Source organism: Cadophora gregata (assembly GCF_030347475.1).
Source record: "Cadophora gregata isolate MNR1 chromosome Unknown scaffold_17, whole genome shotgun sequence".
Classification (NCBI taxonomy): Eukaryota; Fungi; Ascomycota; class Leotiomycetes; order Helotiales; family Ploettnerulaceae; genus Cadophora; species Cadophora gregata.
The window spans coordinates 73,240-90,345 of NW_026695940.1; the positions used below are offsets into that span (position 1 = coordinate 73,240).

At 48.6% G+C, this 17,106-nt stretch overlaps 8 protein-coding genes across 8 annotated transcripts; 1 reads left to right on the top strand and 7 right to left on the bottom strand.

The window, feature by feature from the left end:
* Positions 1-275: 275 nt before the first annotated feature.
* On the bottom strand, positions 276-887 carry ONS95_005853 (uncharacterized protein; the record flags this gene model as incomplete). Its single annotated transcript, XM_058499287.1, has 1 exon — positions 276-887. One exon carries the CDS (start codon positions 885-887, stop codon positions 276-278), a length of 612 nt encoding a protein of 203 aa, XP_058350331.1.
* Positions 888-1,440: 553 nt separating this feature from the next.
* Positions 1,441-3,283, bottom strand: ONS95_005854 (uncharacterized protein). The gene is made up of 2 exons (XM_058499288.1): positions 1,757-3,283; positions 1,441-1,687 (listed from the first exon to the last, which is right to left on the bottom strand). The coding sequence occupies exons 1-2, from the start codon at positions 3,062-3,064 to the stop codon at positions 1,544-1,546; spliced, it is 1,452 nt and encodes a 483-aa protein (XP_058350332.1). The 5' UTR covers positions 3,065-3,283; the 3' UTR covers positions 1,441-1,543.
* A 326-nt stretch (positions 3,284-3,609) lies between these two features.
* ONS95_005855 (uncharacterized protein) lies at positions 3,610-4,441 on the bottom strand (the record flags this gene model as incomplete). Its single annotated transcript, XM_058499289.1, has 1 exon — positions 3,610-4,441. One exon carries the CDS (start codon positions 4,439-4,441, stop codon positions 3,830-3,832), a length of 612 nt encoding a protein of 203 aa, XP_058350333.1. The 3' UTR covers positions 3,610-3,829.
* A 797-nt stretch (positions 4,442-5,238) lies between these two features.
* Positions 5,239-7,394, bottom strand: ONS95_005856 (uncharacterized protein; the record flags this gene model as incomplete). Its single annotated transcript, XM_058499290.1, has 5 exons — positions 5,239-6,764; positions 6,819-6,998; positions 7,048-7,197; positions 7,252-7,297; positions 7,347-7,394. 5 exons carry the CDS (start codon positions 7,392-7,394, stop codon positions 5,239-5,241), a joined length of 1,950 nt encoding a protein of 649 aa, XP_058350334.1.
* Positions 7,395-9,093: 1,699 nt separating this feature from the next.
* On the bottom strand, positions 9,094-9,990 carry ONS95_005857 (uncharacterized protein; the record flags this gene model as incomplete). Its single annotated transcript, XM_058499291.1, has 1 exon — positions 9,094-9,990. The coding sequence occupies one exon, from the start codon at positions 9,988-9,990 to the stop codon at positions 9,094-9,096; it is 897 nt and encodes a 298-aa protein (XP_058350335.1).
* Positions 9,991-11,067: 1,077 nt separating this feature from the next.
* Positions 11,068-12,006, bottom strand: ONS95_005858 (uncharacterized protein; the record flags this gene model as incomplete). The annotated part of the gene is made up of 1 exon (XM_058499292.1): positions 11,068-12,006. The coding sequence occupies one exon, from the start codon at positions 12,004-12,006 to the stop codon at positions 11,068-11,070; it is 939 nt and encodes a 312-aa protein (XP_058350336.1).
* Positions 12,007-12,768: 762 nt separating this feature from the next.
* ONS95_005859 (uncharacterized protein) lies at positions 12,769-13,605 on the top strand (the record flags this gene model as incomplete). Its single annotated transcript, XM_058499293.1, has 1 exon — positions 12,769-13,605. The coding sequence occupies one exon, from the start codon at positions 12,769-12,771 to the stop codon at positions 13,603-13,605; it is 837 nt and encodes a 278-aa protein (XP_058350337.1).
* A 692-nt stretch (positions 13,606-14,297) lies between these two features.
* IMP4 (snoRNA-binding rRNA-processing protein imp4) lies at positions 14,298-15,347 on the bottom strand (the record flags this gene model as incomplete). The annotated part of the gene is made up of 2 exons (XM_058499294.1): positions 14,298-15,188; positions 15,333-15,347. The coding sequence occupies 2 exons, from the start codon at positions 15,345-15,347 to the stop codon at positions 14,298-14,300; spliced, it is 906 nt and encodes a 301-aa protein (XP_058350338.1).
* Between the last annotated feature and the right edge of the window lie 1,759 nt (positions 15,348-17,106).

Genomic DNA, 17,106 nt, shown 5'->3' on the forward strand with positions numbered 1-17,106 from the left:
TCCCTTCGAACCCCGCAGCTGAATGTCTCTCAAGCCTATGCCGTGCTTGTCTTTGCCACCCAGTCCGACCTCAAGGGCATCCAATCAGGTTACCGTCGCAGCAATACTGCAGATATGCAACTGATCGAACCCCGCCCTACCTGGCTCTCACGGATTTGTCAAAAAAGAGCGTTATTATACTCCTTATCATGGACGGCAGGTATGTATCACGGCGATAGTGATTTCTACCTTGGGACCACGATATCCTCAGTAGATACCACTATGACCCGAAAAAACTAAGAGCTAGACATTGGCAATATTGGGTTTGCAGCATCCGATCCAGGAGGTGAGACAGATGCAAACTCCGATCGCTGCCTATCGAGTCCTGCCTCACAGTACTTACAGCAGGCATGAAGATAATTATCACGACGTCTGAGGATTGATGGGTTACTCTCCTCCGTCAAACGGGCCAGACAAACATGAGGCTGGTGTAAGTCTGGAAACAATTCTTTCAAATGCTTGAGAGCTCCTGGGATCCAACGCCCTGAGATATCTCCACCTGCGAGGTCGTGAGAGTCTTCGAAGTGTATTGAGAACTGTGGAGTCCCAATGGGTGGTCGGTCATCAGGAACCTTCCTGTCCATTATCACGATGAATTCTTTGAGCTTTGGGAATGAACGGAAGAGAGTCATCAGGAAAAGTGATGGTTCATTTCGACCTCCTAGGTCAGAGAGGCGCTCAAGTTCAGGATGTGTGGGAAGGTCCCAAGTCCACGGCCCTTTTGAAAGAGACCCGAGATTCATAGCTAGTGATTGAGTCTTGGATGTCCAGATGCTTTGGATTTTGGATATCGTAGAACACCCCTCCCAACGCGTTGAAGAGGCATTCTTGCAAGTGTCTTGCAGCATAAAATGTATCCCTGTCGAAAGAGATGTATCGGTAAAGATTGGTTAAACCAATATGGAGACCGGACGGAAGTCGATCGTAAATGCTCAGTGTGAGTTCTCTAGCTTCGATATTAACTCGTAGCAGCGGTAGAGGAACATCGTCCATCGAGACAATCCAACCCCAGCCAATTAGGTGATCTACTGAGAAATCTGAGATGCTTTGTGACGGCCAATTTGCATTTGTGAATAGGACTTCGATGATCCTTGGTGGTGGTAGAGCATGTCTCCATATTTCCAATCTGAGCTCTTTAGGCAGGAGAGGGAAAACATGGAAGGTGGGAGACTGCATGATGGCGGTTGTGAGTGTTTAATAAAGGAGAACTGCGGAGCAACTCGCTGGAGGAGTTGTATTAATTGTTGTATGGATCGAGGAGCTGAACTGTTGGAAGGTGAGTCAGGCGAAATCAAAACCAACAATAAGCGAGAGCGGTGACGGTTGACCAGAATTGTGCAACAAAGCCTTCACCATTTGGAGCACAAACCTTGGAACATTATTTTGTCCAAAGAAAATATTGGAAGGGAAGGATATGTAATTGCGGGTCTGAAATATACAGTTTATATGACATCCTCATATCAATACCGAAAACGGCTTCAAGATGACAAAATAGGTATTTTGTTCATGGCTCGTAGGGCGACTTGGCTCTGGAACCGGTCATTGGCACACCGCCATGTGCAGTGACCAAAATCGGATCTTCAAGTCTAACGCCAAATCCAACGCTTTTGCCTAATCCCTTTGCTTGCTCACCAGTGACATAAATACCCTTACACCGAAATCAGCAATTGATTCAGGAAGGACAAATGAACTGAGAAAAGCTAGGAAGAAAACATACCGGCTCGTTCGTTACCACCTCTCCAACCTTCAACTTCTCCGAATTGGCACCATTTAAATAAGGATGCTCATGCATCTCCAATCCCAGACCATGCCCAAGTCGATGAGTGAAAAACTGACCATACCCCGCGTCAGTAATGACCTTCCTCGACGCAGCGTCCACGTCCGAACACGTCTCATTGACACGCATAAGAGCCACAGCTGCAATCTGCGAAGCATGAACAGTCTTCCAGATACCCATGAGCTCCTTGCTGACAGTAGATTTAGAAGGGAGTATTGTGCGAGTAACGTCGCTTCCGTAGCGGTGCAGGCTGGATCCAATATCGATGAGTACGAACTCTCCGTTTTGCAATGTCTTTCCTGAAGATCCACCATGAGGACTAGCTGCTTGCTCGCCGAAGAGGATGATTGCCCAATATCCTGCTCCGACATCAGCTCGAGAGAAGAGACTGTGGGCAGCTGTGTTGATGGTTTCTTGTGACATGCCGATGTCGATACATTTCTGAAGTGAGCGAACCAGCTCCAGAGTGAAGCCATTAATCCCGCGGAGGATAGCAAGTTCAGCTTCAGTCTTAACTGAGCGGAGTGACTGGATAGCTTGGGACATGGGAACGACGTCGATGCCAGTAGCTTGGACACCGGCGGCAATCATGAATCGGACATGCTCATCCAGCATGATCTTCTTGTACCCGGTTTCCCGCTTCAAGACTTCGTAGGGTGATTCCTCTTCAGCCCATTCAATGACTGTCTTCTCCGTGAAGACCATGTCGAGGCCAGCAATGCGACCTAGCTCGAATTTCGGTGCCAGGTAAGAGAATTTGCCTGTTCGGTCCAAGATCATCAAGAATGGACGTTCGGACAAATCGTATGAAGAGGAGATATTGGCATAATAGCTGGAAGAGGCTGACGGTTCGGCGATAAAAGCATCGACACCAGCTTCGTCCAATGCGGCGGCCAAAATGGATTGACGCTTGAGAAACTCCTCATGGCTGATTTGGGGGACGTCGAGAAGCGACACGTGAGTTTTGAGGGTTTCCCAGGCACATGCCTCCAGCTTTTCTGCAGGCGAACTCGATAACGTGTTGGCGAGTGCTAGCAGGAGAGTCAACGATGAGAAGAATGCTAAAATAGCTCCAAGAAGGACAAGTGAAAATGCAACGGTCGATACAGTGGGTTTCCGCCGCTTCTCGGACGAGGACGAAGATGAAGTTGATTTCCTGCTCGGTTGTATCGATTCTGCCGGATCGGAAGACTGCCTGTCTTTCAGCAATGGTTGTCGAATCTCCTTCTCTGGATCGTAAGCCCCCATCGTTTCGATATTGTCGTTATCTATTGTCGGTCTGGCAAACGCGAGATAAACGAGGTGGCTGGGTGCAACGTTTGACTGCAGCGGACTGCAAACCCTCCTGTTGAGGTATGTAGTTGAAGGGACCAGGAATCTCTATAGGAGTCGTCTCTCAGACGAGAATGGCACGTAAGCAGCGAAATGATGATGATATTGACGCGGTTTGAAGACCATGGGACGAAGTTGAGATGAGTGGGGGTCGCGAGTCAAGATGCAATGATTGGGTAATCAAGTTTTATGTCACATGACTTCTAGACTTCAACACTCTCGGTTCCATGTTTACTCCACCTACCTACCCTAGAGACATATCTTTGCTTCAGGAAATCAAACTAAAATTGGAGAATAATCATCTGCCTTTCTATGTATGAGTAGCTTCAGCAGTGAAAGATTGTGCCATTCAGAGACCCAAGCTTTCCTCTCATGACCACAATATGGGCAAGTGACGACATTTCATTAGCACCGAGATAATTCAATTAAATCTTACACAATAATCATATTGTCACGCATCATGCACTTGTTTACAACCTCCAACTGTTCCAAAAGTTTATTTCATTTGAGAGGCCTGCCCACAAAGTTGATCCATAGCTCGTAAGCGAGCAGGCGCAACAACGAAGCCGGTCAAAAACAACCGCACCTAACAAAATCCCTACCGATGCCGAGATGACAATTAGACTATCATTCCCTTCTCCAAAGCCTCGCAGATACCACCCCTTGTCACTCTCAACACTCTCAAAACGCCCTCCCAATATCTTCCTCCTCTATCCACCTCTGCCTCTTCCTATCCCCCTCCCTCCCAACCACACCCAAATCGGCCTCCAGATCTAAATCCACAACCCCAACCTCCCACCACCTCACCCTCTCCACGCCCACTACCCGCGCAACACCCACCTCAAGAACCACACAAACCTCGCCCCTTTCCGCATCATGCACCACACCGTCGACTAGCTCATGCTCGTAGACGAGTTGAGGAATCTGGTTTTGGGGCTGGTTCCGCTTCTGGCCCTCCACATCTTGGAGTTTGATGTCGTGTTGAATACGGAGACTTCCGTCTGCTGAGGCAGAGAACGTGGAAGAGAAGTTGTTTGTGGCTTTGGAGTGGAGTTGAGAGGGAGGAGACTGGCGTGGTTTTTGTTTTGAAGAGTGGATGAGTCGCTGGAAGTGTGCTTTGATGGCGGTGTGGCTGTCCGATGGGACGTGAGAGGAGGATGAGGATGAGGACGAGGAGGAAGATGATGGTGAGGGTGAGAGGATGAGAGGATTCGATGGAGAGCGGCGAGCGTATCCCCTTTTGGTTTTGCAGCTGGTGCGGAGGGGGCGGAGGAGGAAGGAGTCGGATTTCATGGTGAGCAGGTGTGTATGCTCGTTTCCCTGAAACGGAATTGAGCGGAGTGGGTGGCGAACGAATTGAGGAAGAGAGAAATAGAGACTCCAGTCTCGATACTCACATCTACCACGAACCCGAAGAAACGAGAAGTAGAGAGGATGATGTGGTGTATTGTGGCTGCTTACACACCAGCCATCTTAACTACTCGTAGGACAATGCATTGTAAGGCAGGCAGGGAATTAACAAATAAGCTGCTTTGTCTTCCTTGGCCGGGTACACAAAGCTTACAATGCCGAAAGGCAAACCGTGACCACTCCCACAAAGACCAATGCATGCCCCTAACAGATAGAACAACGATAGGTTCGTTTGACAAACAAAGCAGAACAACGAGTCCGATGATACTCCAATACAGGCGAGAACTCATACACAATAGATCCACCCCAATGCCGTTCATCCTATCCATGCATGCCTGATCTGACCTCGCGCCTTTCGCGCATATGTGAAGAAAACCGCCCTTGGTGTCAGATGTCCGTAACGTCGTAAATACCCCGTATCGCCAGCGACAACGCCCAAAAAAGAATACCATACCATACCAGACCCAGTGCTGTACAAATGGGTTTTCGACAAGTAGACCTGACAGGCGAACCCAACGCCAGGGAGACAACAACAAACAACAAACGCCTGTCCTTTTATGCTTCCTATGATTCATACCCAGATTTGAGGAAAAGAGGGGAAACAATGAACAATCAGATAGATGGCCCACAGATTGGTGGCAAGACCCCAAGCGGGCAAACAAATACGTGGACAGTAAAGATCAGGAAACGTGCGGAAGGACAGTCTCGCCTTCTTGGCCGTCTTCGTCCTCGGCAAGTTGTTGGAGCAAGGTATCGATATTCTCATCCATGTGCTCGACCTCTGCACCAAGGCTGAGGGAGAGAAGTTTGCGATACTGGTCGCCCTTCTCGCCAGCTCCGGCTTTGCTCAAAGCGTCCGAGTATTTGGTGACGTTGTTTTTACGCTTGTTCTCTTCTTCTTGTAGCATCTTTGCCAGCATGACTCTCTCTCCGATATCGTCTTCTCCACTCGACATGTGTCCGTTGCTTTTCTGCTCTTCATGTTGAGCGTAGGCCAAGAGTTGGAGTTTTTGCTGTTGCTCGATGATTCCTGTAACCTTGTTCTCCATGTAAGCGAGATTCTCCATCGATTGAGCAACGACGTCTGGGTTCTCCTTCTGCAGGGCCATCTCGGCGCTCATAACCTTGGTTGCTTCCAGTTCCTGTTTCGTGCTAGTCAAAATACGTCTTGCTTCTTTCTCTGAAGTCTCCTTCTCAACAAGCTCATCATCGAAGGAGTTCGCCAAGCCTTGTAACTTCTCAAGCATCATTGGTGCAATGCGAGACTCGATAGACATGGCGGCCTCAGACTCATGATGAGGCACGGCGCGATTGGGCTCTTCTGGCATCTCCCATACCGATCGAGAGTCCGGTCCATAAGGTGAGGATGAACCTTGACGATTTCGTTGTGATCGTCGGTTTTCGTTCAGGTCTTGAATCAGTTCTTCGGCGGTGACCTTCTCTGCGTTTTGGAGGCTGGGTGTAGCTCCTCGACCAAGCAAAGCTCTGACTGATTTGCGGGCCATGTTTTTCGCAGCAATGTGAAGAGCAGTATTACCGTTGATGTCCCGTGCATCAATAATACGCTGGAAATGGTCCGGATCGAGGACTTCTAACATCTTATTGAGCAAGATATCCAGGTAGTATCGGGCGCATTGATGCTTCTGGCGACTTATTGTCATTGCTGCTGCGTGGTGAAGGGCAGTGGCTTGGCAGAAGTCGACACAGTCGATGGTGTCAATCAAATCCTTGACCACTGCTGGCATCGTTTGCTTATCCTGACAATTCGTGAACAAAACACAGCGCATTAAAGGTGTCTCTCCTCGGATATTTTGAGCGGTTGGGTTGGCATTAAATCTTCGTAATTCTTTCATGATCTCGACATCACCCATTGCAGCAGCCCAATGAAGTGCGGTGTGTCCGTCAGAATCAATGATCCAATCTGGCTGGAAGTTGATCGGTGGTTCCGGCTTTGGACCGCCATGGGGGAGCATGAAGTAATCCAGCAGTTCATCGGCGTATAAAACATGATCTCGATCAGTGGCACTTTGTAGCTGCTCTTCACGCTTGCGCTTACGATGGCCGGTATTCTGCTGGGACATGTCATATCGATCATCCTCGGCCATGAACGAGGCAGAGCCAACTGTCATATCATCCGCAATACTCTCGTTATCCATCTGGGAATTGTCATCATATTCATCATGGATCATACGAGCGGGTGCGGCCACTGGTTCTATGCCGTTAGTGCTGCTATGTGCGATTTGACGCTTCTGAGCCTTACTTGTCGCAAATTTTGGGACAGCTGGATTTTTCTTCTGCGGCTTTGGCTTTGCTGTCGTATGTTTTGGGGCAGGAGGAGGACTGATATTGCCGGGGGTGAACTCGAAGATGGTCCGCAGTTTTTCGTAGACATTATTTCGTTGCGCCAGAGCTTCACCCTGTTCAAGAGGGACCCAAGTTCCTATCACTGTCAGACAGGAGCTCCGCAATCCCACAACTATCAAGCGCACCTTGGTATTTGCCATATCCACCTTGAACCTTCTCGTGCGTCTCTTTCTGGACTTCGCGCTCCAGGATACGGGTTCTGGCTGGCTTGTCGAAACCGGCAGCTTTCAAGATGTGTGTCGCATTGATCCAATCATCGCCCCGACGGCGCATAACTATTCGCATTCGTCAGCACATGCGTGGAAAGAGTAAACGAGGCCGCAGCTCACCATGTTCCTTGAGGCCTTCTCCGAATTGGAATTCATAGACGGGGATCTAACGAGGTCAGAACTGCACCACCGCTTCCCTCCCACAGAGCACATACATTACTGTAGGTCGCCGAGTATACTCCTGGACCAGCTGGCTTGACCATCTTGGCTGCTGGTATGATATTGACAGAGGGTAGAGGGATGCGAAAGAGGTCGAATGAGGTCGTCTTGGTGCAAGTGAGGCGCCAATTACCCGCGAGATTGAGTGATTTCGAGGGACGCGTGGGGCTGAAGAGAATTACGCGTCAAACGCGTCGATATTGGAGGATTCCACGCGATTGCGAAGTATGCAGAGCCAGGGCGAGAGTTTGCGGCGTCGATTTTGGTGATCGTGGTGGTCGTGTAATGGGAAAGTTCGTGTTGGACGAAAGAAGACGCGCCGTGGGAAGTGATCAAAAAGGCGCGTAATGGGTCACATGACTGTTTCCCTCTTTGGGAATGACTTCACTTTCGAACATTCGGTGAATGTCAATTTTGCGGAGTTCACCAGAGAGGATCCATCATGATTCCCCAATGGGAGTCAAAGTAGATTGGTAACGTTATCCTGATTGGTGTGATCTGGAGTGTTGACTCAGTGACATTAACACAGGGCCAGAACCTAGAAATTTCAAACCTAAAACTCTTCTTTGTTTGTCAACAAAGCTTTTCAGTCATACCTTAGTAAGCAGTCGGACAATCGCATATACTGTTCTGCTCGATTTACGAGTTTGTATCAATACCATCCGCTCATGTGTCGAAAATCCACCTCGGCGAATGCCTATATTGGCAGAATTATCGTTACCAGACCACTCACAAAAGGCATCAAATTAATGGATATTCTTGCTCGGTGCCTAAAAGCTTTACCAATTCTGCAACAAATTGAGTCTTCGGAAACAATGTCATATCCAGCCTATCTTCTCAAAACTCTCGGCCTTCCACGAGACCACCACTCCCTTTTCATCCAAACCTCCCCTTCAGGAAGTGGCTACATCTACCAAGTCTCGGGCAACATATAAAACGGAATGTTCTTCAATCATAAACCGGCCCCGCCACCGTCTGCAGAGGTGGACTTCATTTCCATGGCGCAAATCGGCAGTATCGGAGTAGAAGCTTTCGAGAATGGGAGGGTTCAGGAAGTGGTGGAAACTGTGCCGGAGCCGAAAAGGCAGTTCGATGGACCGAAGAGGCTATTTCCGCAGGAACCAGTGCGGAGATGCCAGGAATGGATGGTGGATGTTGTTCACACATTGGGAAAGGAGGGTGTGCTGGAAGATTTTGTGTCTCCGAGGTCGTCCATGACGAATGAGTCCACGTCAGAAATTCAGTTTTGATAATGTCCGAATAACAGACGCTACAGTGTCGTGACACTGTCGTCTGAAACAACAGTACCTAATGGCTGCAGAAAAAGGTGGCCGATCCAATTCAGGCACAGGTAGAACATCACATCACTTTCAGAACACATGGTGACAAAAATTAAATTCGATCATTAGAAATAGTTTTGAAAATAGTACCTCGATCTTCTAGTGATTTTTAAGTGAGATTTGAAAGAGTTTTGTTGGGAAAAATACGACATTCAAGTAACTAGGCACCTGGCTGAATCGGCCACCTTTTGCTGCAGCCAATAGATGACCTATAAGCCAAGGTACCTGGGTAGATCTAGAGTCTAGACCTAGGTACATATAATAAATAACCTTACCTTGGTAGGTATGTATCCCTTTATCTGCATCTAGGTAGGTGAGGGAGATTTATGAAGCATTCTTATACAAATTGCCATTCTAGATAACATCCGGACGTGAATACTTGTTCGCTAATCCCACGCATGCTTCATGACCACAGCTCTACGAGCATCATGTTTACCCATGCCCACTCTAACAGGTATTCTTCCAATATCTGAGCTAAGAAGACATGCCAGTCATCCTCCCATCTCCCGCATCCAAGCATTGCTCTCGAATACTCCCAGTAGCTCGGATACCACCCTGCTGTCTCCCAGTCCAGAATAGTGATCTCGAAATCTTGCGCAGCTGTTTCTGCACCGCTTGGCTGTGCTGCCAGCAGCCGTCTTGGCCTCACCAGGATGTTCTTTCGCTGCATGTCTCCGTGAGTAAAAACCGGCTGGTGATGCTGCAGTACTATCTTGAGAGTTCGTGAGTAAAAGTCGGCTTTCTGGACTGGTAGATTGTTGTAAATATACTTTTGGACCATTGCTGCATTTACTTCGTCCTCGGTCTCAAACGGACCATTTATTGGCGACATCTTTCTATCATTGCCAGTCCAGAAAATACCGTCCTGGAGCGGCTGCCTCCCCAAGCTACAATATCCGCCCGGGGATGGCAGTACTCGGAGGGTGTTCATAGCACTATGGAGACTTCTGGAAATAGCTGTCTTTTGGGAGACATCGAGCGTCGGCCATAGACTGGCCAGCGTTTCGCCCACGACTCTCTGCATCACGATGTAATGCTTCCCGTTGTCCGGCTTCGAGTACAGTGCATATACTCTGGGGACATGGACTGATGTGTTTTGCTGAATATAGAGCATGTTCTTGCCTTCGATGAGGTCAATTTGCCGGCCGTACTTGACGACGAAATGTGGCCCAACTCCAACTACTTTGCGTGCAGTTTGGTCAACATATATTTCCACGGAGTTCTCAATCTCCTCGTCCGTCGGCAGATCCGCCGGGAGTGTGTCCCTGCTGGCATAGAACGGGAGGACAGTCGAAGCCATGATGTGTGAAGGTGGCTGCGTCACGGCTGACTTGGTATGGTATCGGCTGAATGAAATTGACAAAAAAATCCACAAGTGGATCGAGTAGCAACTGCGCGGATACTCCACTATACGCCTAGTCAAATTTCTCGAATTGTGTCGTGGGCCGAGAAAATTTCATCCAGGCCAAATACTCCTTTTATTCTTGGGTCTGACAATGGAGCAACTAATACCGAACGACGTCAGGGGATTAAAGGCTGTGCAGCGCTTGAGCAGGAACGTTCTTTGTATTCAAACAAAGCAAATTCAAGCAAACAGGCAGAATAACACATTGTCTCGAGTATTTTTCTTTCAATAAAACTTAGGTCTTAACGCTAGCCTTAGGCCTCTTAGCAGCGTCACTGAGGTTTACACTTGACTATCAAGGTAAAGGTGTCTCAGAAGGCTTAAGAAGCATACAAATCTATTACCGGCAGATTCGGACTTCAGTAGTCGAGAAGCGAGTTGGACTTCCTGTCCACTCTATTGCTAGAACCTCCGGGCGAAGATCTGTCTCGGAGGCTCCATTGTCATTCCCAAGAATAAAGAAAGTAACGGCAATCTGGAAGAGTAAACCGTCTTTTCCATTGTCCACCACGGCATTTAGCTCCATTGGAGTGGTTTGCCTCACTTCGTAAGCGAGCTGTCAGACCATGAGCCAAGGTCCTAAGCCGTAGCTTCCGGTTGAATCAAGAGTTGGACCCGTAATGGTGCCTGGGTGGTGTTGACTATATAGACTGGAGTGCCAAAATAAAGTAAACTATATTTGCTCTTTGTTGTCTGGCAATTTCCATAGTCGTATCTGGCTTATGCACGGGAAGAGAATTAAGATCGTCAAGAGAGAAGATGATGACTTTCCTAAAAGGAATTCTCAGATATTGTGAGATGGAGGCGGTGATGTACCTATACATTCTTTTAAGAAACTTGAAGAAACGGAGACCGGTGCCCCGACTCAGCAGGGGACAGGTCAGACATGTTTCATCAAATTATTGGCGTGATTGGGAAACCAATTACATCTGGAACGACCTGTAGCCTCGCCTGTATTGACCTCTGGAATTTTCATCTGAATATCTCTGGGTACCGTTGTTTCTGGAATTCCTGGTCTTCGGAACTCCAGGTACCAGTTGTATCTTCCACCCAATCTATGGCGTTCAGAAGATCTCTCGGTTCCAATCCCTCTTCTCCTATCAATCCAACCAATTTCAACTGGAATGTGTCGAAAGGAAGCGGATCAGCCTTCACCATCTCATCCTCAAGGAGAGACTTCATGTGAGGAGCAAACCACCTCCCAAACCATTTGACATGTTCATCCCATTCTTGGTCTCCATCGCCGACTTGGCGATTGAGAAGGACATATACCACTTCAACGCCCCTCACAATCCTCTGCCTCGGAGCCCTATACCATCGCTTGAACATGACAAGGCTCATTGCAACTCGACGGATTCCACAGATGGCAAGCTTGTAGCTGCACCAATGGTAATCTGCCCAAAGATAGGCGGCGGTCTTACTGTCGTCCCAACCATCTTCTCCGATACCACCATCGGTTATAGGCAGTCGTTTCATATGTATGATATCCACGTTGGGATTCCAGTAGATGTGTTTAAGCTTTCCAGAGGACATGGTGTTCTCATGACGGCAACGAGGTTTGCGGGTTGTGTTTACGCCGTCGTGGTAATGTCCATGTACGGTGCATGGCGACATGATTGCGCTTTTCCGTTTTGTGACAAAGACCTCGAAACCTTGGGTATGGTGTTGAAGACATACCGCTCGTGACTCGGCGCAGACGTGGAACAGACTGGGTACTGGCCGATGTCTGACAAAAATGTGGTTGTCGCCCTTGCAGTGACCCCAGGCTACATTGGTCCCTTCACGCGTGCGGTCATCGAGTCTCCGGTTGTTAAATGTGATGATGGTGGGTTCTGAGAGAGCGAATGAATATATTTTGAGGCGAAGTTCGGCTGGAAGCCTTGGGAAGGGTCTGAAAGATTGAGTCTTCATACTTGTGAAAATAGGCTGAAATGATGGTCAGTCTGCCGGTACTGAATATAGAAGGAACAACAGAACATTGGAATCTGGTGGCAATGGTTGGCCGACTCAGCATTCAAGACGATATACAGTATGTCATTGGTCAAACAAGAGAGATGAATGATAAGTTATAACTTGAGAAAGAAAATGTCAAAGCTGAAGCTGGAATAAACTTAAGTTATGAGAACAAGGTGCAACATCGAGTAGAAAGTTGATCGTCTGCTTCTCCTGAATTGAAGAGAGGATTTCAAGTCGGAAGGGATGTTTGGCGGTGAGGGTGCCTGGAGGCGAGGTGCCCTTTTGTTGTTTAAGTGGGGCTCGAGCAGCCATTGGCTCGGCACATACGCGCCAAGAGACCTTCCCAAGACAACATCTCATCGTAGACTTCTTTATTCCTTCCAGACACACTCATCTCCGGAACAATAAACTGATAGGTATTGACTCCTAGAATTTCACGCGCGTGAACGTTCAGGGTATATATAGTTCCCAGTCTTAATTCTACTCAACGTCAGCTGAAGAAGGGTTTCGAGTGGCAGCACTTGTCCCATTTGTTCACATCAGAAAGTCTATCCTGTCATACCGCCCGTTCCGTCAACTCGACTCACTGAACTAGATAACTGAGGTTGTAGGTGCGGCAAGCTGTAATCCAGAGATACAGACTTTTGAAAGACATCCTGTTGCTGATAGCCCTTAAAGTCTGCATTTGTTTTCGCCGGCTTCACCAAGCTCTCCATCATGAGCAGACAAACATTCCACCCATTTTCTCAGCTCCCTACCGAGCTCAGGCTCAAAATCTGGCTCCTAGCTCAACCGGATCGAGAAATAATTCATGTTACCAACGCCATAGAAACCTCACCTGGGGACAGACATAATCCCTTGCTTGTACCTCCAAGAACTGTACCCAGCATCTTCCACGTATGCGTAGAGAGTCGAGAAGCCTCCTTGGCAGTGTACAAACGCGGCTTTGAGCCTGATGGAGGGATTGACATCGAGCGCGCTGAACTCGCCCGCTTTCTAATGGGCGACCCAGTTTTACCGATGCTGGACATGTACTGGCGGCCAGGTATTGATGTCATGCTGGTTATTCAATACAATCGCTTTTGGAAGGCTTTCAGACCAGCTTGTCTGCTGTTTGCGTCAGAGGCTCCGTTTAGGGGGCTCCAGTCTCATGGTGTGCAGCATGTCATTCTCCCGGTGTCATTCTTCAATCGGCGTGATTGGGATCCGAGAACCTGCGGATACACATGGGGAATGGAAACTGTATATGTGATCCTGGACCGGAAGAAGGAGGATACGCCTGAGTTTTGGGAGGAGCATCTCGCTTGGTTTGGTAGGTGGTGGTTGAAGGTGTGTAAGCCTTGGAGGGAGACTGTTGGGGCGGATGCTCCGTTGGGCGATCGAGTGCCGTTCTTACCTATGGCGGTGGCGCGTTTGGAAGGCAAGGAGTTGACGAGCAAAGACTTAGATGAGGCCAGAGAATGTGTACTGGTGAAGGGAAATGTCGCTGGTGGAGCAGTCGCGCCTAAGGATAATGAGATTCATACTAGCAGGTATACCGAACTCTGGCAGTGAAGAAGATGCATTCTTGCATATGGGCTTTGAGCACTGCAGAAAACATTATTTCATCTAGCCCATCAACAATTGCTCAATAGGTATCACGATGTTCTTGGACTATTGCACATTGCTGACTAGAAGGCATCGGTCGAATCTTGGTGCAACAAACAGTCATATATTTTTCAAGTCTGACACAAGGAGAAGCTGCACCGAAGTGGACAGACAATTTTTGGTTGGAGATACCAGGCTAGGATTCCGAGATATGCTCCATCAAAGAAGAAAGAATCTGGGCTCAGTCCAGTCCGTTCCGTCCCAGTCACACCTCACCCTGCATAGTCTCAGGCAAAGGACAACAACAGCACTTTCGATAGATAAGATGGAAACCCGGCGATCTTAGTACTTTGATCCACAGTTTTGGTCCTTGCTACCATGTCCCAATCACTTCTCAGTATCAAATTCATCCATGGCGTCATGAATGAAGCCTACCGCACAGCCTTCACGATTTCGCTCTGGCCACACCTTCAAGAAAGTGCTCGAGTATGGATGGAGATCATTGATCTTTTCCACCTCCAAGCTCACATTCTCGGCTTCGCATACTTCATAGCCATCTGGTTTCGCTGGCGATTTTTCCAGTTCCATTTTCAATCAGTAAGTAATTTTACCATTTCCGAAACGCCACGCTAAACAAGCAGATCTTTCGTTTAACAGCTTCACAAGTAATCTTTCTTTCGGCTCGTTCTTGTGTACTGGTTCAAGCGCCACTCAACATCACCATCCTTATTTTCCAGCGTTCCCCCTCTGATCTCGAAACAGCGCATTGTCATTCGCGGTCCAACCTCTGCCAACTCCACACTCTGGTATCCGGTTCTTACGAAAACATGATGGCGGACTTCAATACTATCCTCGATGTTCTTGAACGTCACGACTCTGCTTCCGACTTTCGTTTTGTTGGTGATGGCTTCCCGAGGTGGGAAGATGTGCTTCAGGATCCGGACCATGCGCAGACCGAGCTTGGATGTGAAGCCTTCAAAGATCAGGTGTGGATAGGATTCGCTGACTGTGCCTCGCGAGCTGTTTGGGATATCGTGGCGGAGGACGACGTTGTGAAGGGAGAAGGAGACTGTCGGACCGTGAGGGAAGTGGGATAATGTCAGGGCCGTTGGAACACCTCTGTGCTCGTGCAGCAGGACGATATCTGAAAGACCTGATGCTTGTGCGGAGGAAACGAGGTTGGGTAGGATAAGATTTCCTCTGTTGAGTCGTATGGATGTTGGGAGAAGCAATCGGATTTCCTTTGCAAATGAAGACAGTCTTGTTGAGGGGTCTCGCGAGGTTGTGACGAGTACTCGAGGGTCTACGATCCCAGATAATTGAGCGTATTCATCATCCAAATCTAGGGCGTCGTTTGCGCTCAAATCTGCTTTGGATTCATCGTACTTGTAGTCCTCCCGTAGCTTCTTGTCGTTTGCGATCGAAGGGTCAAGAGGCTTGCCAGAAGCTAATGATGCTCGAAGCTTTGATCGTTTTTCTGCTATCTCGGCATCTCGAAGGGTTACTGCTCTGCGGTAGATATAATCTTTCCTTTGTCGTTGTCGTTTTCTCTGCGGATTGAGTTAGCAAGGCTTTCTGCTGTAATGTTAAGAGTTGCTTGAAGAATGAGCAAAGCTGTCGGTAGCTCTCTTCCAATGGAAGTATTCTTTTCAACAAATAAAGCTACAATCAGATTGCAGGACATTGAAACTTACAATAGCAGTATTCATGGTTGCGGTCGTGAATGGTCATCGGCGCAAAGACGAGGGAGCGAGGGCTGAAGAATATAAATTTCTGTACTAGCGTCATAGATGCTTGGCGTCTGGCCCGCGCTAAGAAATGTACCTTGCGGCACTGAACTGGTGCGGCTCCAGATGTCAATGCTTTCTTTGCCCATCCCACATCCACATTCTTTCTTTAACACGACAAACCACCGTGAAGGTCCACACGTTTCTACAACCTCAACTAGCGATAGCAGCCTCTGCCAGAAGCTGTCCCTACTCGAGCTGCACAGAAATGACTTGAGAGCCCATCGGCGTTTGTGACAACCCTCCCTACCTCTCGCGCCACAAGGCTGCACTACAATTCGAAAGGTGAGTCCCCAACCCAGCTGAGCATATCCAAGGATCACTGGGCCACGGAGGCGGGCAATGGCTCTCTTTCTGCTCTGAACTTACAGTTTCAGCGAGGGCCAAGGGCTGACTTCGAACTATTCTCAGATACCGAGCAAAACCTTCAATATGGAAGGCGCTTTCACTCACCTCGGAAACCACCTCATTTCAGACTCTGCCGCTGCAATCAATGCCGGTGCAGATGATCTCTCGAACATTGATCCAGACGAGACCTTACTGTATGGACCGTACGGAGGACGTGGTGGTTTAGGACCGACAAGACGAAGAAACGACGACGACGACAATGAAACTGAGGTCTTTGACGACGATGACGCTGAGAGTCTGGCAAGTGTGCCAGTGGATGGCATGAAGAACCTGGGCTTGAGGGGCATCGAGGACGAAAAGGAGCTTCCTGCTCATGCGTGCGCGTAAGTGCTTGTGGCAAACACGAAGGTTGTTGAGAACAAAAAGGAAGCTGACACCTTGAAGATACTGTGGGATCCATTCTCCAAGTTGTGTTGTCAAGTGCCTAGGGTGTACGAAATGGTTCTGCAGTGCCCGTGGAAATGCTACCTCTTCTCACATTGTCAATCATCTAGTCCGTGCCAGACACAAGGAAGTCCAGCTCCACCCACTTTCAACGCTGGGAGATACCGTACTCGAATGCTACAACTGTGGTACAAAGAATGTTTTCCTACTTGGCTTCATTCCTGCCAAATCAGATACCGTTGTGGTTCTTCTGTGCCGTCAGCCCTGTGCTTCTACACCATCCTCGAAGGATATGAGTTGGGATATTTCAAGATGGCAACCTCTTATCGAAGACCGATCATTTCTCCCATGGCTTGTATCTGTCCCAACCGATGCCGAGCAGTTGCGCGCCAGACATCTTACACCTCCTATGATCGCCAAGTTGGAGGAGATGTGGAAGGACAACGCGAGTGCTACTATTTCGGACCTCGAGAAAGCTGCTGGAATCGACGATGACCCAGCCCCAGTCCTCCTCAAGTATGATGATGCATATCAATACCAGAATGTGTTCGGCCCCCTAGTCAAGATCGAGGCCGACTACGATCGCAAGCTGAAGGAGGCACAGTCAGAAGATGGTTTGATCATTCGCTGGGATTATGGTCTCAACAACAAGCATTTGGCCAGCTTCGTTCTGCCGAAAATTGAGCTTGGAGACGTCAAACTTGCAGTTGGAGATGAGATGCGACTCAAATACAAGGGCGAACTACGACCTGTCTGGGAGGGAGTTGGGTATGTTGTCAAGATCCCAAACAACCAATCGGATGAGGTTACAATCGAGTTGCGCAAAGTTGGAAGTGACAAGTCGGTCCCCACAGAATGCACCCACAACTTCTCTGCCGACTACGTCTGG

Bases quoted from the DNA above. Each gene is read 5' to 3' on its own strand.
- ONS95_005854 (XM_058499288.1), bottom strand. From the start codon at position 3,064: ATGGGGGCTTACGATCCAGAGAAGGAGATTCGACAACCATTGCTGAAA. The intron at 1,688-1,756 runs GTATGTTTTCTT...TTTCGGTGTAAG, and splicing joins AGGTGGTAACGAACGAGCCG to GGTATTTATGTCACTGGTGA.